The sequence below is a fragment of the Musa acuminata genome, chromosome BXJ1-8 (genome assembly GCF_036884655.1).
Source record: "Musa acuminata AAA Group cultivar baxijiao chromosome BXJ1-8, Cavendish_Baxijiao_AAA, whole genome shotgun sequence".
Classification (NCBI taxonomy): Eukaryota; Viridiplantae; Streptophyta; class Magnoliopsida; order Zingiberales; family Musaceae; genus Musa; species Musa acuminata.
In genome coordinates, this window is record NC_088334.1 from 30,383,940 (window position 1) to 30,407,779 (window position 23,840).

Here is a 23,840-nt window from a genome sequence, read left to right on the forward strand (position 1 = left end):
TCACAATGAATAATCATTGGAGGAAAGAAAATGATCTTATACACTCAAAAAATTGTTTTATAAAGTTAAGGAGCAATAAGATCAATCATCACATCTACCATTTTTTGAAAAATCTTCACTCCCATTATACTCCAAGAGATAACTTTCTTTATTAGCAAGATCTTTAATTAGGGATTAGTTCTATTGTAAACCATCTTCTATTGAGTATATCTTCCCAATTATCTTCCACTTTAGACTTAAATTCCTTTCTTATCCCCATAATCAATGTAGATGACATAGAAAAACATGAGATGTTGTCATGTGGTAACTTATTACATATAAAATAAAAACCAATAAAATATTAAAACTAAAATAAACATAGGAGCTCCTTCATCAAATGCTTCCAGTACGTAATTTCACCGACTGAAACAATTGACAAATCTTTGATCCAAGGATTGAAATTTTATACCGTACCGAAGTTTCAAGATTCGCTCGGTACGGTATGGTATACCGAGCGGTATATTTCGATATACCGCTCTGTCACGGACAAACTTCTAAACAGGATGTTTGATGTAATGCTTATGTATGTCCGTGTCTTTTGGTATGTTCATACTTTAACTAGCATGTAGAGGGACAGCCGAAGACTTAATAGTCCCATTTTAGTTCGGTCTGTAATGGACCATTTTACCCTTTGATGTGCAACTGTTCAGAGCTTGTAAAGTCTGTTTGTAATTTGCATTGTCTATGAAGTGTTTTCGGATATGTTTGCTTGTGGATCCCGAGTGAGGCGTTTTCTCTATCCTGTTCTCTCTTTTGTGGGTCCTAAAGGACCATGGGAGGCTTCGGGGAGGCTGACCTTTGCGGACGGACACGCAAGGGTGCCGCACGACTTAGGCAAAACCAGCTAAGTCCGTGACAGATGGTATCAGAGCGGGACAAGCACTCATAGAAACACTTAGCATACAAACGTGGGGGACCTAGCAGGGCTGCGTTGAGGGCAGTCAGCACACGCGCGACCGTTTGGGGGAAAACGGGCATGGAGATGTAGGGAAAAGGAGTCACTCGGAGGAGCGGGCATCTGAGATTGGCATTCAGAGGAATGGCCAACCCTTCACGCAAGAGGCACCACCAGAACAGATAAGCTTGGAAGAATGCGGAGCGCACAAAGGTTGGGATGGCTGAGTTTGAGCTACGGCTCAACGTTGACAACCATACTTGACGGTGCTCAAGGCAAGCGAGGCGCTTGGTAAAGGATGAAACCATGCAAGGTGGAATGAGTTGCTCAACGACCAAAAGGGTTATGCAAAGCTCACAGAGGTGAGGGGAATTGCTAACTCAAAGAATTCGGTACTCATGCATAGGCTTGTATGCGGACGATAGAATGTTCGCGGCGATCCCAAGGCGACCGAAACTCGACGCCATGGAGCATTGAAACTTTCTCTTCGGCATGTGAAGGATACGTCCGTAGGAGGCTGAAGTGTGTAACGAGTTCAGCATGTTGCTAGGCCTTGAGTGGTGCAGCGGGGGCTATATTGACGTGGAGTCGCAATCTAGCAAGTGTGTTTGCAGGAGGCAGAACAATGCACAGTTTGTTCAGCAGATCGGAGTAGTCCAAGGGGATGGGGATCTCCGAAACGAAGAGAGATGTTGCTCCAACGGGACAGTTATCCAGGAGGGATAAGTCCCGGCTCTCCAGAGGGAGAATCATGTGGGACGGACCTCACATGTTGAGAAGTACCACAACAAACAACAACTCCACGAAGCTCAATGGACTGAGCAAGCGGCGAGGAGTCGTCCCATGATCTCGTTCGGGAGAATGCATTGGTGGATGCATTGCGAGATCAAGTGGGGGAGCGACCCAAAGCAACACAAATGAAGGCACACTTGGAGTCGATATGGAGATCGGACTCAAGGGAGGGCTGACCCGTGGAATGGTGGGCGCGAGGGCCACCATCGACTCAATGCAAAAACGAGGAGCGGAGCAACTTGGGTGTAACTTGGTGAAGTACCCAAGCCGCATGAAGGGAGCCAGCATAGAAGTTGGAACATGGAGCGGAGGCACCGTGCTTTTCTTAGACAGGTCAAGGACATGAATTCTTGCAGAGGCAAGAGTAGGATCATGTTGTTCCATGGGTCCTTCATTCTAACGGAGCGGACACATCTTGCATGGTGCCAAAGACGAAGGGAGCTTCTGGGCACATGCACCTTATCTCGGAAAAGCATTTGATGGAGGAACTAAGGCAACTCAATTTGCGGAGGCGAAGTTGGGTTCAGAAGTCCTTAGCACGGGGCAAGAGGACGCAGAGGCGGGTACTCTTGAAGAATATGCCACAATGTTGTCATTCAAGTTGCTATAAAGGAAGCGGTGTGCAGCGAAGATTGTGCTGGTAGGGGTAGAGGCCCAGGATCCAGACAATGGTGCACTAATTGCAGCGAAGTCAGGGGACTTCGGGAGTTACTAGGCGACGGACTGTCCTAGAGCGGTGCTTCATCTAGGTGTGGGTGGATGAAGGTCGATTGCCAAAGGAGCGAACAAAATCGAAGGTGGAAGAGACCCTGCGATGTATTGGCAGAGGCCACACATGAAGGGTTCACAATTCGAATTCATCCCACAAGGATCAGAATGTAATAGAGATGTCACCAGGAGGCGACATGGTGCAGCGGATCGTGGTGGAACAGTTCGTGGCAATGCGATACACACAATCTAGCCCCGTGAGGGACTAGATCATATGGAGGTATGATCGGGAGCTACTGGAAGCTCCACTTCAGTGAACAACACGACGGCAAGAAGGGCTATGGATTCAAGGAGTGAAGGCCATGGTACCGCAGAGGCAGGTCTTCCGTGCGTGCATCGAATTTTGCATCGGATGAAAACCTTGGTCATCAGCATATAGGGGCTGGGTTCCACCAAGGGAAAAGTTCGAATGCAAGTACCAGTGAGTCCTATGGGAGGGACTTGATCATGCAGAGGTATGATCGAAGCAGCTGGAGAGTTGGATTGCTCCAAAGCCTATATTCGCTTAAGGGTGCCCGACAAGTCAGAGGACAAGGTCGAGTAAGCGAACGTTGCTACCAAGGAAGCTAAGGAGAACAGAATCAGTTCAAACCCTATAATGCGATGGTAGAGGCCATGCATGAGAGTTGCAGTCTGTCTTTCCATCGACCAAAGGGAGCTGCTTGGAGAACACAGAGGTGTTGAAGCAGGGGGTCGAAAGGGGCGAGGAAGCGACGATGAGTCCAAAGGGACTTAGCTACCCAAAATCAAGCATCAGTTAGAATGGAGGTGGATTGTGAAGAAAAGGGGTACAGATGCGAGGCGACGGATAGTAGTGCCATGGGCATGGCAGCGCCATGGTACCGCAGAGGCGGGACTTCCGTGAAAGTCATTGATCCCTTTCTCTCATGGAGGGAGAGCGCTTGGTCATAAAAGGGGCCGAGGAGGTGGAGCATGCAGAGGCAAACTCCAAGTACCGAGACAAGGCTGAAGGGCAGAGGCCGAGGAACTTCGTAAGACCGGTGTCAATGAGCTTCTCATCAAGATAGCCGAAAGTGAAGGACTTCGGGTCATGCAAGAGTGCACGACCAAGGAACAAAGTAGGCAGTACGCGGTGCTGTACCTTCGCTACTCAGGGGAGTAGGCGGCAGGGTTGATGGAGAAGACGGTACAATCCCAGAGGCGACCAAATCTATTAGAGAATTACTCCAAGTTGGGGTGAAAACTTCCTGTATTCTAGAAGTTCGATGGCATTGAGAAGATGAATCACAGTAGCTAACTCAACGCAAGGAGTGCAAACACTTCAAGTGCTTCAGAAGTGTGAGCAAAGAGCAGGCGAAGGCTAGTAACTAGCTCAATGCATGGAGTACAACCTCGAGGAGGCGGGCGAAGTCAAGTAACCTTTGCCTTCTCAACTCTTAAGAAAATGGGCGAAACCGAGTACCCCAATTTTCTTATCTATCCAGTAGAAGAGCTCTGCATATGTTCAAAGACCCTTCGAAGATAATGGAAGATAATAGTTGTCAAATCTTTACCAACGATGATCAGTGTTACTGAAAGTAGATTGTCCGCTTCATTTCCCAACGAAATGCCAATCGAAAGCGGAAGTGATGCAAACCTACTTGGATGTGACAACTAAGTGAAAGAAGAGTCAATGAGTAAATTTTGTGGAGGAAGGACCCAAAACTTCAGAAGTTTGCGAGATGATGCTCGTTAAAGCTCCAACAAGTATCCACCCAATTCAAGCAGCATGAGGCATTTGAGAGGCTGGCGTAGTAAGGATGGTCTTTTCCTTCATCTGGAGGATCCGCAGGAACTAACAGGGATCAACACAACTCAGCCAACCCCACACTAGAGTCAGAGTCATTGGCGAGTTGAAGCAGCATGACGGATCAAAGGTTCGACTACTTAAAAACAGCAGCGGAGAGCAGTTGGGAGCCAAGAGGCGCATTGTAGCTGGAGCAGAAGATTGAAGACTCAGCAAAGGCGAGGAGTTGCAGTGTTGGCAAAGGCTTCGACGAGGACGTCGAAGGAATAAGTAGGGGAGAATGTCATGGACAAACTTCTAAACATGATGTTTGATGTAATGCTTATGTATGTCTGTGTCTTTTGGTATGTTCATACTTTGACTAGCATGTAGAGGGGCAGCCGAAGGCTTAATAGTCTTATTTTAGTTCGGTCTGTAATGGACCATTTTACCCTTTGTTGTGCAACTGTTCAGAGCTTGTAAAGTCTATTTGTAATTTGCATTGTCCATGAAGTGTTTTCGGAGATGTTTGCTTGTGGATCCCGAGTGAGGCGTTTTCTCTATCCTGTTCTCTCTTTTGTGGGACCTAAAGGACCATGGGAGGCTTCGGGGAGGCTGACCTTTGCGAACGGACGCGCAAGGGTGCCGCACGACTTAGGCAAAACCAGCTAAGTCCGTGACAGCTCGGTATATATATATATAAGTAAAAAAAAAGGGGCGACTACCTCGTCGCCCTTTTTGGCGCTTGGGGAGAAGAAACCTCGGGTTCTCCCCACGCGGGCAGAAAAATGAGGCAACGTCGCCTTCTCCCCACGCGGGAAGAAAAACGAGGTGACGTCACCTCTTTTCTGCCCACGCAGAGAGAAGGTGGAGAGAAGAAATCGTTTCCTTCTCCCTGCGCAAAAAAAGGGCGATGAGGTGACGTCACCGTCTCGTCGCCTCATTTCTTCTTCCTGCGTGGGGAGAAGAAACGTCGCCTCGACGACGCTCGGTTTCTTCTCCCCATGACGTCGCCGAGGATTCTTCTCCCCACGCGAATGAGGAGAAGTCGCTGACGATACCGAGGCCTTATCGCGTTAGACGAGGAGGGAGAGCAACACCGGATCTCCAGGTACTCCTCTTCTTCTCCCTCTTCTTTCTTCTCCCTCAGCTAGTACCACCTGGTAGCGAGCGGTGACAACCAATTTAGGGTGGTAATGGGGCGTAAACAACCCCAATCGACGATACCGCCTAGTAACGGGCGCTCTGCATACCGATCTGCTGGCGAACCAGTGCGTACCATCCGGTACGGATAGTATTATTCGAAATTAAAATCCTTGCTTTGATCAATTAATGATGAATTCAATCATATGATATCTCATAATGATGTCATATATAACCTTCATATCTACCATGATGACAACAGAACTTCTTGGATAAATTGGTAACTATAAACAAATACGTGTAATGATTTCAAAAGAAACTAAAGAATTTAACTAGGTTAGGAATACTACTGAAATCTTCTAATTTTAACTTATATACAAAAAATGGGATTAAACTTCGACTAGTATAAAGGAAAATATACATATATGATGATTTAGGAAAAAAAGGGAAAACAACATATTGACTCTAACTCATGAAATTACTCCTAGTAAGGATGCTTCACATCTCCTCATGTCGTAGACGTGGATGATGAAATCGTACCAGAAAAACAATAATAACAAGTTGTAATGTCTAACTATTTATAGTTAGAGTTGACCACATGAATCTTTTGATATCATTGAGTTTTACAATAAACAATATCCTTATTAAATTAAGAGTAATTCAAATCCTTATTTATAGGATCTAGTTTGTTTTCTATAATCTCTTGTATCTCCTCATATCGCTAATACTAATAGTATTAGTGATACCAGGATAAAGAGGAATAGAATTTGAAAGACTGATAGTTGTATTTGCTAGAATATATCTTTTGGATTGAAAAGAAACAAACTCAAGATAATATTTTCATAAAATCAATAAATAGCTCACTACCGAATTTAAAATCACAAAGGGATATAGAAAATTCACCACCCCAAGGATACTAAACAAGGATACAGAACTAAAAATAAATGACTCACCACTCAAGGAAATGTCCAAGAGATACAGAGATGAAACCCACCACTCTATGGTAAACTAAAGAGATACAGAGTTAAGAGAGAACTCAAAAAGTTTCTATAAATACCATCAGATTCTAAACTGTTTATAACTCTAAAACACCAAAATAAGTACTAGTGCATAAAACAACCCTCCATGCATAGGGAACTACGAAATTTATTGCTTAGCAGTTGATAACTAAACTCTTTAATGCATTCCTTGATGATAAAGAAAAGTTGAATTAACTCTCCCTTTGAATATGCTCATCGGTTGGAAAGTTAAGAGTCTGGGCTTTTCCAACTTATAAAGTGTAACATCCCATTAGTCCCAAATCGGAAGTGGGCAATGTGTATGATTGGCTTATATGGGTTTGATGAGTGTACTACGTTAACTCCCGCTTAAACATTTTGATCCGTGGTTGAAGGACCAAAATGGAGTTATTGGCCAGTTGGCTCATCAGACCCGGGTCGTGACATTTGGTATCAGAGCCGACCTAGCATTTGGGCAGGGCGAGAGGGCTCGAGTAGGAAAGGGCTACCCGTGGATGGAGTCGAGAACTCATCATGACGTGGAGCCACCACTGAGTTAAACCTCACATGCACTATGCTAGGGTTCGATTTGGGTTATGTTGGGCCTTGACGAGGACGTCAAGCTAATTGAGTTGGGGATATTGTAACATCCCATTAGTCCCATATTGGAAGTGGACAATGTGTATGATTGGCTTATATGGGTCTGATGAGTGTACTACGTTAACTCCCGCTTAAGCATTTTGATCCGTGGTTGAAGGACCAAAATGGAGTTATTGGCTAGTTGGCTCATCAGACCCGGGTCGTGACATTTGGTATCAGAGCCGACCTAGCATTTGGGCAGGGTGAGAGGGCTCGAGTAGGAAAGGGCTACCCGTGGATGGAGTCGAGAACTCATCACGGCGTGGAGCCACCACTGAGTTAAACCTCACATGCACTATGCTAGGGTTCGATCTGGGTTATGTTGGGCCTTGACGAGGACGGCAAGCTAATTGTGTTGGGGATATTGTAAGTTGTAACATCCCATTAGTCCCACATCGGAAGTGGGCAATGTGTATGATTGGCTTATATAGGTCTGATGAGTGTATTACGTTAACTCCCGCTTAAGCATTTTAGTCCATGGTTGAAGGACCAAAATGGAGTTATTGGCCAGTTGGCTCATCAGACCCGGGTCGTGACACTTGGTATCAGAGCCGACCTAGCATTTGGGCAGGGTGAGAGGGCTCGAGTAGGAAAGGGCTACCCGTGGATGTAGTCGAGAACTCATCACGACATGGAGCCACCACGGAGTTCAACCTCACATGAACTATGCCAGGGTTCGATCTGGGTTATGTTGAGCCTTGACGAGGACGTCAAGCCAATTGAGTTAGGGATAATTGTAACATCTCATTAGTCCCACATCGGAAGTGGGCAATGTGTATGATTGGCTTATATAGGTTTGATGAGTGTACTACGTTAACTCCCGCTTAAGCATTTTGGTCCGTGGTTGAAGGACCAAAATGAAGTTATTGGCCAGTTGGCTCATCAGACCCGGGTCGTGACATTTGGTATCAGAGCCGACCTAGCATTTGGGCAGGGTGAGAGGGCTCGAGTAGGAAAGGGCTACCCGTGGATGGAGTCGAGAACTCATCACGGCGTGGAGCCACCACTGAGTTAAACCTCACATGCACTATGCTAGGGTTCGATCTGGGTTATGTTGGGCCTTGACGAAGACGTCAAGCTAATTGAGTTGGGGATATTGTAACATCCCATTAGTCCCATATCGGAAGTGGGCAATGTGAATGATTGGCTTATATGGGTCTAATGAGTGTACTACGTTAACTCCCGCTTAAACATTTTAGTCCGTGGTTGAAGGACCAAAATGGAGTTATTGGCCAGTTGGCTCATCCGACCCGGGTCGTAACATTTGGTATCAGAGCCGACCTAGCATTTGGGCAGGGTGAGAGGACTCGAGTAGGAAAGGGCTACCCGTGGATGGAGTCAAGAACTCATCACGGCGTGGAGCCACCACTGAGTTAAACTTCACATGCACTATGCTAGGGTTCGATCTGGGTTATGTTGGGCCTTGACGAGGACGTTAAGCCAATTGAGTTGGGGATAATTGTAACATCCCATTAGTCCCACATCGGAAGTGGGCAATGTGTATGATTGGCTTATATGGGTATGATGAGTGTACTACGTTAACTCCCGCTTAAGCATTTTGGTCCTTGGTTGAAGGACCAAAATGGAGTTATTTGCTAGTTGGCTCATCAGACCCGGATCGTGACATAAAGGCATGCCCCTTAACTCTTTAGTAATCAATTTGGGCTATTCAATCAAGTTGGGCCATTTGCAAGTTTGGATAATGGGCTTGCAACTCATTTGGCTTATGGGTTGTCACATTTGAGAGATCTGGATTAAAGGGAAGACAAGCATTTTGGCCTGTAGAGAATACCATAGGATCATCAAGATTTACGTGAGCTGATTGTAGAAAATTAGGCACTCCCGTGTCAATCTCCCCTTGTTGAAAAAAGACTTGTCCTCAAGTCCTCATTTGTTCCTTCATCATGATAAGGACTTAAATCAACCATATTGAATATTGGGAACACTCCATAATCTCCAAGTAGCTCGATCTGATAAGTGTTCTTGCCAATTCTCTTAAGCACCTTGAATGGACCATCAGTCTTTGGTTTCAATTTCCCAAATTTGCCTAGTGGAAACCTCTCCTTCCATATATGAATCCAAACCAGATCACCCTCATTAAACTCCACATGCTTTCTGTGTTTGTTGACAGCTTGTATGTACCTCTCATTTTGCTTTTCAATGGTTGCTTTAACACTCTCATGCAACTTCTTTATCTATTTAGCTCTCTCTTTAGCATCTCCACTAAATTGCTTAGTTGTAGAACGAGGAACTAAATCTAAAGGACCAATAGGATTAGCACCATAAACAACTTCAAAAGGACTCTTACCAATGCTATGATGCATAGAACGGCTATAAACAAATTCAATTTATGGAAGAATGAGATTTCATTGCTTAATGTTCTTACCAACATAGCTTCTGAGCAAGTTTCCCAAGCTTCTATTCGTTACCTCTGTTTGCCCATCGATTTGTGGATGATGAGAGCTACTGAAATTCAAAAATGTACCCAGCTTCCTCCATAGAGTTCTCCAAAAATGACTAAGAAATTTTGAATCTCGATCAGACACCATAGTTCTTGGAATGTCATGCAATCTCATAATCTCCTTGAAGTACAAATCAGCAATATGAGATGCATCATTTGATTTGTTGTACGGAACAAAGTAAGACATCTTTGAGAATTTGTCAACAACAACTATGATGGAATCCTTGTTCCTTTGAGTTCTTGACAATCCCAAAACGAAGTCAAGACTCACATCCTCCTATAGAGCACTAAGCACTGGTAATGGAGTATACAAACCAGAATTTTGGCTTCTTATTTTTGCCAAATGACACACTCGACATTGCTTCACAAGTCTCTCCACATCTCTAAACATTTTAGGCCAATAGAAATTTGATTGAACAAGAGCTAGAGTCTTATCCCTACCAAAATATCCTCCCAAAACACCACCATAAGCTTCAACCAAAATTACTAGTCTCAAAGAACAAGATGGAACACACAAGGCATTAGCTCAAAAAAGAAAACCATCAAAGATAGAAAATTGCTATAAAGAACCTGATTTGCAATTCTACCATATTGAGCTGAAATCTACATCATTCTCATAGAGATATTTGAATATTTCAAATTCAAGCACTTTAACTTCCATGGCTGATAATAAAGAATGCTTTCTACTCAATGCATCAGCAACTATGCTTTGAACACCAGATTTGTGCTTAATAATAAAGTTATAAGATTGCAAGAACTCTACCCAAGCTACATGCCTCTTGTTTAGCTAGTGCTGGAGATTAATGAACTTCAATGCCTCATGGTCAGAATATAGGACAAATGGTTTGATAAAAAGATATTAACTCCAATGAGATAAGGCTCTATAAATGGCATAGAACTCCTTATCATAGGAAGAATATCTCCTTGTATCATTCAGCTTCTCACTAAAAAAGGCAATGGTATTTCCTTCTTGACTCAAAACAGCACCAATACTCACATTAGAGGCATCACATTCAACCTCAAACACCTTGTCAAAATTAGGCAAAACTAAGATAGGAGCTTCGGTAACCTTTCTTTTCAACAGTTCAAAAGCATCATCAGCCTCACTAGTAGTCCACTTGAATTTATCACCTTTTAGGCATTCGGTGATTGAAGCAACAATAGAGCTGAAACCCTTGAGGAATGTTCTGTAAAAGGAAGTTAAACCATAGAAACTCCTCACATCATGCAATGAAGCAGGTGTCAACCAATTAAGAATAGCTTCTACCTTACTTTGATCCATCATGATCCCATCTTTTGAAACAATATACCCCAAAAATACCACATTAAGAGTAAAGAAATCGCACTTCTTTAGATTAGCATATAGCTTTTACTGCCTCAAAATAAGAAAGATCTCTTTAAAATGATATATATGCTCCTCTTCATTCTTGTTATACACCAATATGCTATCAAAGTAAACCACAACAAAAGACTCAATACATGGCTTAAGCGTATAATTCATAAATCTCATGAAAGTGCTAGGAGTATTAGATAGCTCAAATGGCATAATCAACCATTCATACAAGCCATCTCTAGTTTTAAATGTTGTTTTCTACTCATCTTCAGGCCTCATTCTAATTTGGTAATAGCCACTCCTCAAATTAATTTTAGATAAAATAGAAGCGCCATACAATTAACCAAGTAAATCATCTAACCTTGGAATGGGAAAACGATAATCAATTGTGATTTTGTTGATGGCACGATTATCCACACACATTCTCCAAAAACCATCCTTCTTACGCACCAACAAGGCTGAAACCACACAAGGACTCATGCTCTCCCGAATCAGCCCCTTTTCTACCAACTCACTCACTTGCCTTTGAAGTTCTTCATGCTCCTTGGGGCTCATTCTATGGGCTGCTTTATTAAGTAGCATAGCCCCTGGAATAAGATCTATATGATGTTGGATGTCTCTCAAAGGTGAAAGACTGTGGAATCTCCTCGAGTATAACATCTTAAAACTCCTCCAGGATTGATTTCATGATTGTTGGTGACTCCTTGTGTTGTTCATTCTTCTCTACTACTACTAGAGCCAAAATATCACCACCCCTTTCTAGTGCACCCTTACATTCACCATAGGTCATAAGAGCACTAACTTCCTTCTTTGGTGGACTGGTTTCAGAAGGTTATAATGGAGCTAAAATAATCTTCTTTTCATTCACCTTAAAAGAATAAGTATGTTTGTAGCCATCATACAACACTCTCCTATCATGTATTTTCGGAGGATTTTATGCGTAAATTAGGCGTACCGCTCAGTACGCCCTAGCATACTGCTCGATACGTCGTACCGTACTATACTGAGTAAAGCTTGATACACCGGTACAATACAAAATTTCAAACCTTGGGTAGAGCCCTGTCATTGTCAAGCTGACTTCAAAAAACTACTAAAAAAGCCTTTCTTAGGGTTCTTAAAAGGTATTCTCACTCACAAGCACAAGCAAGTATAGAACGGAATGCAACTTCCTTGCTCTCTTCCTTCCCACTCTCATTTCAATCTGCTACTTCCATGATCAATGTGGCATGGCAGGGTCACTTGCCTTGCTCACTATTAGGTATATCTCTTCCCTTGCCTATGTCATTTATCTTCTTTTTTTCTCTTATAATGTTTCTAACCTTCTCTGCTCTTAACTGATGAATTGCCCAAAGATAGAGGGAGTGAGAAAGTGAAGCATACCATAGTCTTCTTAGGGAAGAAAGCATCCTATTGGAGGGCTACAAACTAGCACTTACACTAAAGGAGATTCTCTTTCTTAAATATACGACTGGCAGTTCAGATACTCCCACATTTTACCATCTGTCAAAGTTACCCTTGATTGTTCATAGATGAAATTATATTTTTTTTCTATATTTCTTATTAACTCCACATATTTGCTTCAATATTCTCATCTCAATGACACAAACCTTTTATAAATTGTTTCTTAACCACCAAATACTTAAACCTATAAATTATTATTAGTCTAATAATTATCTTATAATTTTTTTCTTATAATCTTAAAGGATCCAATGATCCCATAAACCACAAAGCTTTTATTTTATGAATAATACTTTCATACAAGGGCCATCATTTCAGGTACAAGACCCATTCCGGTGATCTATTAGTCCAATACGTACTAGTCACTATCGGTGTTTCAGAAAGGAAGGAGAAGAGCAACGGGTAGTGGAGGAAAAGGAGGAAGGAGAAAGAAGAAAGAGGAGGAATAAATAGGAAGGAAGAAGAGGAGATGGTGGAGGAAATGTAGGAAGAAGTAGGAGGAAGAGGAGATGGAGGGGGAAGAGGAGGAAAAAGCAAACGAAGGAAGAGGATGGAGGAAAAGAAAGGAAGAAGAGATGGTGGAAAAAGAGGAGAAAGAAGAAACCAAGAGGAAAGGAGGCAATGGAGGAAGAAGAGGTCGAAGGAGGAGAAGTGGACAAAACCTACCTGTTGACAGTGAGGGTGCTCACCGTCGATGATGGGCGATAGTGTCAAGCACTCGCATTCAAGCGTTCATGAGCCCTAAACATTTAAACAGGTCAAAGAAGATCGCTCGAAACGGGGCGATCCATATATTGGTTCACGCTCGTACCGATACATACTGCCCATTTTGTATTGGTCCGAACGAAATAGCCCTTGCTTTCATTAATTTCTTAAACTTGTTGAATAATCAATTCAAGAAATCTAGAACTTCTACTTATTGGACATGTTTATCGATCCAACTTAACTATATTGTTAGTTCTTCTCTTACTATTATTAAAATTACTCTCATATATTTTGTCTTGGTCTTAGTTAATTTAAAATATTTCATTTCCAAAGTTTGCTCTTATAGCTCAAGATTAAAATTAATTTTATTTTAAACTTTTATAAACCATAATAATATTAGTAACAAATAGGTCTATCTTGTATATGACTAAGTTCATTCATTAACAATATAAAAAAGGTAAAAACTTAATATTGGTCTTCGTATAATCCTATATTAATAAGAAATTCATTGGGTGCTCTTAACATTAGTGACTACACTATCTTTTATAACATCAATATATTTAGTTAACACATCTTTCTTTCCAAAAGCCCCCAATAATAGATCGTTTCGAAAAATATCATAGGATTTTTCTAAATCAATAAAATTTACATATAAATCTTTCTTTTATTTCTCTATACTTTTTTATTACTTAATAAATAACTTTTCACTGTTAATCTTTCGGATAGAAAACTAAATTGATTTTCGAAAATATTTACATCACATCTTATTCTACTAACAATTACTCTTTCCCAAAGCTTCTTTATATGACTCATCATCTTAATTCCTTGGTCACTAGAATAATTTTGGATATCACTATTATTCTTACAAATTGTTAGTAGAAATCTTTTCCTACCATCATTAAAATTTTATTAAATAAATTAGTCAATCAAAATATTCCTTGATCACCTAAATTCTTTAAAGCCTCAATAGGAATAATATTGAGCTCCACACTCTAACCTATTTTCAGCCTTTTTCTAAGGCTTATATTGCATTACTTGCTTTAATCTTACCAAGGTTTGTAATTTCATACCGTACCGGAGTTTCGAGCTCAGTTCAGTATGGTACGGTATAAATATATCGAGCGGTATATTTCAGTATACCGCTGGGTATATATATATATATTTAAAAATAAACGACAGCTCTGCCCGTATAAGGAGCCGCATGAAAAAAAAAAAAAAAGGGGAGGCGACGTCACCGAGGCTTCATCGTCGCATTGGATCTCCAGGTTTTCTTCTTTCTTTTCCGTCATCGATCGATACTATCGCCCGATAACGGACGGTCCATGTACCGGTCTGCTGACGGACCCGAATGTGCAGTATGGGCGATATTATTCGAAATTAAAATCCTTAAATCTTACAAATAAATCAATGATTACTAAGACTACCAGCATTATTTTTATTTAGAGCTAAGTTATTTAGAATATTCATTAAATAATTTATAAAAAAATCTCAATCTTTCCATAATCTCCTTATTATTAATAAGAACCTTATGATTTTCATCTATAATGCATCTTATATTATCTAAATCCATGCACTTTCTTTTCATAGCTTGAACAATTTGAAATATATCCTTTTTGCCATTCTTAGTACTAACCTATTATAAAGAACTATCATAAATCTAGTATCTTGTCATACCTACAATCTTTGTTGCCTCTTTTTTTGTTGCTACATATCTTCTTAGATTCTCCTCATTTTTATAATTTTGTCAACCTTAGAAGCATGATCTTTTAGTAGTAATCATTTTTTGAACTTTCTTGCATCATCACTAACTCTCTCTTAAAGCTACACAACTATCTTTAGATTCTCATATAATCTCCTTTATCATTCCTTTATCATGCTCCAAAATTCTTTGCTCATCATAGTCCACAAAGTATTGATATTGTCCCCTTTCAAGTTCCAAACCTCCTCTTTTTTTCATTATATATTTAATAATCCTTACATTATTGTCTCTAAATTTTTAATTCCCTCATATCTTATTCTCATTATTCTAAAAACCGATGATAGAAACATACCATTGGAAAACAATAGCCTTGCACCAGTTATCTATATCATATCTTCGATTATTGATGTTTATTCCTTTATACAGATACCCACATGTGAGAAAAAAGTAAAACTACTCTTTGCTTTCCTCCCCTCCTCCTCGACCTCCTGCTGATTGACCCTTTGCTTGGCAAAGCAACTGCCCCGAGCTCCCCACCAACCACCCCACTTCCCCCCTACACCCCCCCCCCCTCCCCCAAACCCCTCTTTATTCTATCTACTTCTCCCAAACAGTGCTGCCACCCCCGAGCCCTACTCTTTGCTTTTACCCTGAAGCCTCATGTGTTGTCCCATCTTACTTCACCACCCATTCTACCTGTCAGCCCTCTACTGCTATCTGCCTGACCACCTCCTGCCTACACTATCTGCTTCTACCCAGCAGTGTCACACACGAGCTCCCCCACTCTGCTTCTCTTCAGCAGAGCTACTGTCCTCAAGCACCCCCCACCTCCTCTTGCTTCTCCCCAGCAGACTTGTCGCACTCGAGCTCTTCCCCTCTCTGCTTCTTCCCAACAGCACCTCCCTACCCCATTCCTTTTTCTCTGCTTCTTCCCTCGATAATGCCCCATGCTTCTTTCTCTCCCCAATAGCCCCATCTGGCCTTCTCCTGAATTTAAATGTTAATTATTGTTAATAATGGTTAACTTTCATTAATAGTAGTTTATGATTGTTTAAGGGACTGAATTTATCAATTCTAGTATATTGGATTATCATTGCAGTTTTAGGATTCTGAATCATGGCAACAATTTTATAAATTTTATAATTATCTCCTTAATTATATTTTTTTATAACTTTTATAATGGTGAGCACCTTAGCATTTTGGAACCTTGGTATTTTTAGGGCCCACTGCCTTTGATGACACTGCCAAGTAGGCATGTACAATGGATGCAACAAATTGTAGAGTAGCTATTTGTTGGCCTAGGCAACTGCCTCGGTGATAATGTCCCTATATCAAGTTAAGCAGGTTTTGACTGTCAAAAGTTCAGTACCAGTTGTTCGCCATACATAAAACAGAGAAATTTTCGTTAGATTAAACAATATATAAGCATAAAAGGAATATTTCATATTACCTTACTAGCTTTGGATGCTCTAGAGTCTCCAGTATCTTGTTCAAAGCTTTCAGTCAATGCAGGTGTTGATACCAAGAAGGTGTTGTCCGAGGAACTCCAAGATGATTCAACTTCTATAATGGAACTATTGGTAACAGGTGGTGCCTGCCTCTGTTTCCCATCCATCGATTGAAAAGCAATAACTTGAATCTTTCCCACCTGAAAGAAAAAATAATGTATATCTTATTGAGCTAAATGATGCTTTGTGATATGGAAAGGTAGCATAAGATAGACCTTCTGGGCATCTTCACTAAAACAAGAAAATATCAGTCCAATGAAACCATGTTCCAACAATTGATACATTGCTTGAGTTCGAACATCTGCAAATCACAAGTTACCAACTTCAATAGATTAACAAAATGCACATGGAAAGGATCCAACAAATTCAGTTCAATATGTAAACCAAATATAAATATAGCTACACCTAAATAAATAATCAAGACAAGTCAAATCACAAAAAACTTGCATCCCCAACATTAAAAAGGTAAAAGGTAGAATATCTTGTGTGTTTATATCCTTACATCTTTACTGCATATGCTAATTCACATATTTATCTTTTTTGCATACATATGTTATGGAAAAGGAGCTCTTACAAGAGTGTGCATTTTTAGAAGGATGACTACATACATGCAGGTAGTGAACTTTTGAACAAACTAATCAACAAATTACATTCTAGAGAGATTAATGGTGGACAACAAGAGATAGGGTTGCAAACATTAACCCACCACAAATCCTGCATTTGCAGGAGTCTTGAACATTTATTGGTGGTTAAAATCATTTTTCTGATCTTTAAGACAAAAGTCACTGATGGTCTTTAGTTCCAATAGTTTTCAGTGACCTTTTTTATCATTTTATTGAAATGAAAGAGGGAAAACTGTAGAAATTTACTGCATCAGGACTTAGTCTGACAGAGAATAAGTCTGAAAACCTTAATCCAAAGCTAAATGAAGGAAAAAATTTATAGTAGCCAAATTCACTCTTAATATGCTATTTTATAGTTTCAAAGAACGTGTTTAACTTATCTAAATTCATTCTTTTTATCAATAACCTACAGGGTGAAACCTGAGTGGAAGTTCAAATATTCAACGCAGTACCAGCTTTGTTATAGTCATGTTAGTTATAGAATACTAGTAAGTCATAACTTAACAATGGTCATTGTAGAAAGATATGAACTTTTCATCTTTCAGGTATATGAATATCATGTCAACCAGATCAAAAATTGATAACAAACTAGCTTTGCTGAAACCCAAAATTGAAACACCATTTACCTAATGAGATTTTGTAACGACGATCTCTGAACAAATCATGCATTAAATCATAAGATCCATAAGAGAATAATGGTATTTTCTACATAATAATTTCCAACAAAACTAGACATGTTGATGATTTACCTCATGTGCCAGTGAGACAACAATATGAAAATGAGGCTAAATAAGAAATTGATCACTAGTAGAAGGTGATTCTACAAATAAAAAGGTTTATTTAGAAAATAACATTTTAAGGTTTAGCTTACTTTTACTTCCATCATTCACTTTGCAATACTTAACCATATAAAGTTTCTATCAACAAATGAAACACCACAGATTACCAGAAATAAAAATAGGTTAAAAAAGCTTCAAGAAAGTACATGTGGAATAATTAACTAATTTCTAATTTGTACTGATGAAACAAACACTGTGCAAACCAAAGCATCACATAAGCTGCTACATGCTTTGGTGCCTATAGTTATATGGTAACCTTGTGAACCATATGGGGACAAGCCCCTTTTTCTGTCATCCCTCTTACCATACCAGCAATCAGCATCAGATGGGATTTATTTGAATGCCTAATTTAATCATTATATCTACTAAACTTTTACCAGTTCTTCATGGTTTATACAGGACCTATCATCTTCTCAAACAATAGATTAATATAATGTCATTCACCCTATAATGTTCAAGTGGTTTAAGTAATAAAACTATACTTGTTCGACATAAGTTAAATATCACTGATGTGATGGGTGATTTACAGGAACTGAATCCGAGTAGGGTGGTTCATGATCCACTGCCTTGATTCACTTGACTCTTGAGCAAACTGTTTAGTACAGATCAATATTTACTAGTCCAATCAAGTATCAATGTCAAAATGCATAGCTTGATACCAATACAATATTATTTAACAATAATAACAATAACAAAGTCATAAGTCCTAACTATTTGGAGTCAGTTACATGGATATTTTACCGCTATTAAGATTTGTAAAAAGTTATATGTTTAGTTAAGTTTAAAGTACTTAGATCTTTATTTATAGTTTATATTAAAGTCTTTTTAGGTCTTCCTCTATCTTTTCTCGTACCACCAACATTAATCATTTCACCTCTTCTAACTACCGCATCTAGAGGTCTCCTAAGCAAAGTCTTCAATTTCGAATAATACCACCCATACCGAGAGGTACATACCAGTCCATCAGCAGACCAGTACACGGACCGCCGGCTACCAGGCGGTATATGTATATATATATATATATATATATATATATATATATATAAAGGCGACTTCGCCGAGGCCGTTGCCCCGCGTGGGGAGAAGAGAGACGACGTCGCACTTTTTTTAAAATTTTATATATAAATAAAAGATTATATATATATATATATATATATATATATATATATATATATATATATATATATATATATAGAGAGAGAGAGAGAGAGAGAGAGAGAGAGAGGCGACGTCACCGAAGCAACGTTGCCTCGTGTGGGAGAGAAGAGAGGCGACATCGCCGAAGCGACGTCACCGAAAATCTTTTCTTTTATTACTTTATATATATATATATATATATATATTCCGAACGGTATACCGCTTGGTATACAATACCCTACCATACCAAGCGAATCTTGAAACTCCGGTACGGTACGATATTTTAATCCTTGCTTTTAAACACATGTTCATACCATCTTGAACGATTTTCTCTCATCTTATCGTCTATCGAAATAATACCTAGTTGTTCACTAATACCAGTATAATATTATTCATTTTTTATTTTTATCATTTTATTTAAAGATACCATTCAGTATGTCAATATACCACCTAGTGTACTAGTACTATACCAATGCAATAGATTACTGAAATCGATATCATATAGAGAATTATATCCTTGCTTCTTCCCCTTTGGAACTAAAGGTCTTTATCTTTAATTAGTTTATCTCTATTGTATTTATATTTTCCTCCATATCCTAGGTCAAGATATTTGACATAGTATATCATTTTTTTTTAAATGTAGAAACAAAAGAAGAAACACACTGGGACACATGTTCACCAAAAAGGCTTTTGGAACCTTATCATTTAGTGGCAATTTGAATAACACAATATAAAGGAGCAGAATAATATGATATTAACTTGTCTCAGTTTTCTGCCATAGATTAATAAAGTATTAACACATTACAACTCAAAGCAGTCATTAGAATATTCAGCTTACCTACATGAGATGGAAGAACTGTAATGTGAGGATGTGAATGATACCACCCAATAACCCTTGTTGTTCTGCCTGTTGTCAGAGTCATTCTGTGCTAAAAGGTCAAGTTTTAAATGCAAAATTTCACATCCTCTAAGATCAAAGAAAAATTAATCTAACTAGATAATGGATATCTCAGCTTGAGCTGAAGCTGCAGCAAGCAACTCAGGATTAGTCTCCACACGATCTTTGCGTCGATCAGACCGCATCTGTGGGGATGCTCCCCATATTAGTGCAGTCGCATTCCCACTATTTGAATACTACAAGGATCAGATTGTCAAAATATGCCTAAAAAAGTAAAGAAGATAATGAAAAGGCACAAGAAGAAAGCAGAATGGCTGAAATTAAAGAAAAAATAACCCTTGCATTCTCCTACAACAATAAAAGCTTGCATTAGCATCCAATAAAGCATAGGATGAGAAAATCCATCACTAGAAGAGTTAAAGAGCATGTCTAATAGCTCATATAGCTATTTTACTATCTAACAACTGATTAGAGCTTCCTACAAATAAAATCATTGTTCCAACTGCATCACAAGTTGTGATGGGCTCAAAATGCTTCTCTTGTTTTGGATCCAAAGGCTATTTACGATCATGCTTATCCAAATATATCATCATGATTCCATCCATGTTTGTCCTTATTTGTGAAAGAGAAAGTGACTTGAGACCTTGTATAACTGTGGCTTCTTATGACAAGAAAAAATTCATGTCTATTATTGACAATTTCTTCCCAACTTGTGTTTCACTATAAGTTGCGCTCCCTGGACCACTACCATGTAGTTATGAAGAAACACCAAAAGCAAAGGCAGCTCTCTCTCTCAAAATAGGTCTACAATCACAATACCACTATCTCACTCACAGCTCCAAGTTTTTCTGTAACAATCACCATGCCTATGTCAACTAAGGTCTTTACATTTTTTAACATTCAACAACATAACAAAATGGTTCCAGCAACATGATTAGTTTTATCCAAATTATAAGAGTACGTTGGTTTCAAATAAAATTTCAGAAATCACTACTAAAAGTAGTTCTCAATCAGTTTCATTAGCCTATTTGGTAGAACCACACTAAATTTTGTCAGGTAATATGACATAAAGATCAAGAAGATGAGACAAACAGGTGTCATACTCCCACTTGCAAGAACAGGCTTCATTCCCTACCATCAAAATGTAAGCTTAAAAACAGTACAGGAATTCGCAACAATTCCTAAACACGATGAAAAGTGGCAGGCAGGGCAAGACATGTCAAGGTCATGCAACAGATCACTAACAAACTCTTCAAATGGAACTTCATATTGCTATGAAATAAAAACTATAAACTATTAAATAAGTTTTTTCCTTAGTCAAGAAAACCGTCTTTGTGCCCGGTAAAATTGAGAAAAATTTCCTACAACCTCTTTCTTCAGATCAATTGTCACATCATAGCTAAGTAGATGTCGAGCAACATAGTGATCTTATCTACAACACCAGAAAAGAGAAATTTCTAGCAGAAAAAGATTGACGTCTCAAAAATAAAAATTCGTAAAATTCATATATAATTATTACCATAATATCCAGAAAAGGTAGAAACCTTGATAGAAAGAAATTGACAATCTGTAATATAAAACGTTGATTTCACCTAAAGTCATTCAAGTTAATTTTTTTTATGATAATAGCACGATGAAGAAACACTATGCAGAATCGTCACAACAAGAGGGAACAATCTAAAAGTACTTTTTAAATAAGTGAAACAAAAAGAAGGAAAAGGAAAAGAAACCCTAAACCATGGCTCCATCAATTATCACTGGACACCGAAAAAAAGCATTCTAGTAGGCAGCAAACGGATAAATATATGCAAGACCTACAAATTCTCACGCCACATAATGAATCAACGCTAATTAATCGCAACTCCAAAATGACAATTTAAAATCCAACGATTTGCGAAGGAACAAAAGGATGCTTTCAAGATGGGATTTTTTTTTCGATCTATGATGTATTACTTGGATGTCGCCGAGGAGTAGACCCATGATCTCCTCTGTTTCGGTAGTGAGCGCGTGAGTAAGACAAGTGAGCCAGACCTCCTCTGCCATTTTCACCGACGTTAGAGACATCGCTCTGAACTCTCTTCTGAATCGCACGCGTGCGTCTCCGACTCTCCTTGAAAGGGATACTCTGGTGAGGGGAATCAAAGCCAAGACGATGAGAAAACTGGAAAATAAAATTTAAGGGACGGCAAAATTGCCTATCTAGCCTTCCAAAGTTACTCATATTCGTTTTTAACCCTATAAATTTTTTTCAATTTGTATATATTATCGTAATTAATCTACATGAGTTGACTGACTCGTTTATATTAAATAACTTTTAAGAACTCATGGGGATAAAAGAAAAAACGAACGAGTATTTTAGACGAATCAATCTTTATATTTTTAATTTTTAATAAATTAATATCAATCACTATTTGTTGGTGCACATGTTGATTGTCCGAGCCGAAAGATACTCGGATCCAACTTGGTCTATCCTCTATTGTCCTATAAACACTACATTAGGGGACAAACCCCTCTAGCGTTCCTGACAACACGCCTCTAACACTCAAATGAATAAGTTGGACACGTCAAATATATTATCCCTATAGTAGACCTAGCGACACCTTTTATAACAATCACTACGCTAACCAGTAATAATTTGAATCTTTAATTTTGATGATGAAATTAATTGATAAAGTTTATGATTTAATTTATGTTTTGAATGACACATAACTAGCTTCGATCATGAAGAGATAATTAAAGCAGGAAGAATCGATGTTAGGCCGAAGTGGAACATGTCAGAAGATTGGACGTCGAGCCGAAGAATCGATTAACGTATCGGCAGAAGACTTCGTTCCATGAGTTTGTGCATTGGGCCTAAAAGAGCGGACATTGTGCCAAGAAGATCGGAGTTATGGAGGTCAACATGTCGATTGAGCAAAAGATCATAAAAGATGATGATACATCGAAGGATTGGACGAAGCGCCGATGAACTAATGACATGTCAAACAATATGTGATCAATACTTTGTAATAATTATCTAGATCGAAGTTGTTTTAAGTTGTAATTGGATTGAAATTAGGCCAACTCAATTAGGGGCCAATTCGGCCTATGTTGAAGTTGTTTTGGGCCAAGAGAAATGCTCATTCAATGACACAAAAGTTAGGTTAAGCGGTGGCACCACCAGAGGCTCAGTCTCCAAGATAGTCTCCGAGACTATCAGGCGATAGAATCGCTAGACTAGGCGATGGTACCACCTAGTGTTAGGCAGTGGTACCACCAGACTAGGCAGTGGTACTTGTTGAATCTCGTATTTTGATGATTAAACCACTTGATATATGTTTATTATTTAATCTGCGTTTTGAGTAACGCAGGATACTTCGATCAGGATGAGACAATTAAAGCAGGAAAATCATGTTGTGCTGGAGGAACATGTCAGAAGATTGGACGTCGGGCCGGTGGATCGGTCGACGTATCGACAGAAGGCTTCGGGCCGTGGACTCGGGCATCGGACCAAGAAGAGCGGGTATTGTGCCAAGGATATCGGAGTTGCAGAGTCAACTGGCCGATTGGGCAATAGGCTGCAGGAAAGGACGATGCGCCGAAGAATCGGACGAAGCGTCGAGGGACCAATGACATGCCGGACAACTTGGTTAATTGCTTAGGATTAATTGTCTCGATCGAAGTTTTTGTTTTAAGTGTGCAGGATTAACTACGATGAAAGTAAGACATGCAGCAGGAGTTGCGCCGGAGTCATGATAATGATCACGTTGGGAGTTCAAGAGCTCGACGGAAGTTCGGACAATCGTCGGAGGTTCTACGGGAACAAATCCGAGAAGTCCAGAAGCTTGCCAAAGGAGCTCATCGGAACTTGCCAAGTGGATCGTCGCAGTCCAGGAGTTTGCCGGAAGTCCGCAGGAGCATTACCGAGTGTTCATCGGATGATCGACGGAAGTTCGCCGGAAACTCGCCGGAAGAAGCAAGTGACGCACCGAAGCAAGCTGCAAAATATGTCTTAGGAAATAATCGTAGTTAGCACTTTGATTAAGTTAGAAATGGGAGGTGATCCCATCAGCTTAATCCTGGGGCAATTGGGCCCCTGAAGAACTCAAATTGGGTCGAATGGTTCAACCCATTCGGACCTAGGTTGCTGTGGGAGGTGCAATCGCCCAAGCAGGGAGCTAGCACCGCCCAGGCTATGTC

General features: G+C 39.8%; 1 protein-coding gene across 1 annotated transcript in view; it reads right to left on the minus strand.

Moving 5' to 3' along the window:
- LOC103994889 (uncharacterized) overlaps positions 1–21,842 on the minus strand; it is a 30,176-nt gene extending 8,334 nt beyond the window's left edge. Inside the window, exons 1-5 of the mRNA XM_065079409.1 lie at positions 21,615–21,842; positions 19,771–19,897; positions 19,602–19,688; positions 16,380–16,465; positions 16,107–16,304 (exon numbers count right to left, since the gene is read on the minus strand). Coding sequence (XP_064935481.1) covers positions 16,107–16,304; positions 16,380–16,465; positions 19,602–19,688; positions 19,771–19,897; positions 21,615–21,725 — 609 coding nt within the window. The 5' untranslated portion in view covers positions 21,726–21,842. The remainder of the gene's footprint in view (positions 1–16,106; positions 16,305–16,379; positions 16,466–19,601; positions 19,689–19,770; positions 19,898–21,614) is intronic.
- Between the last annotated feature and the right edge of the window lie 1,998 nt (positions 21,843–23,840).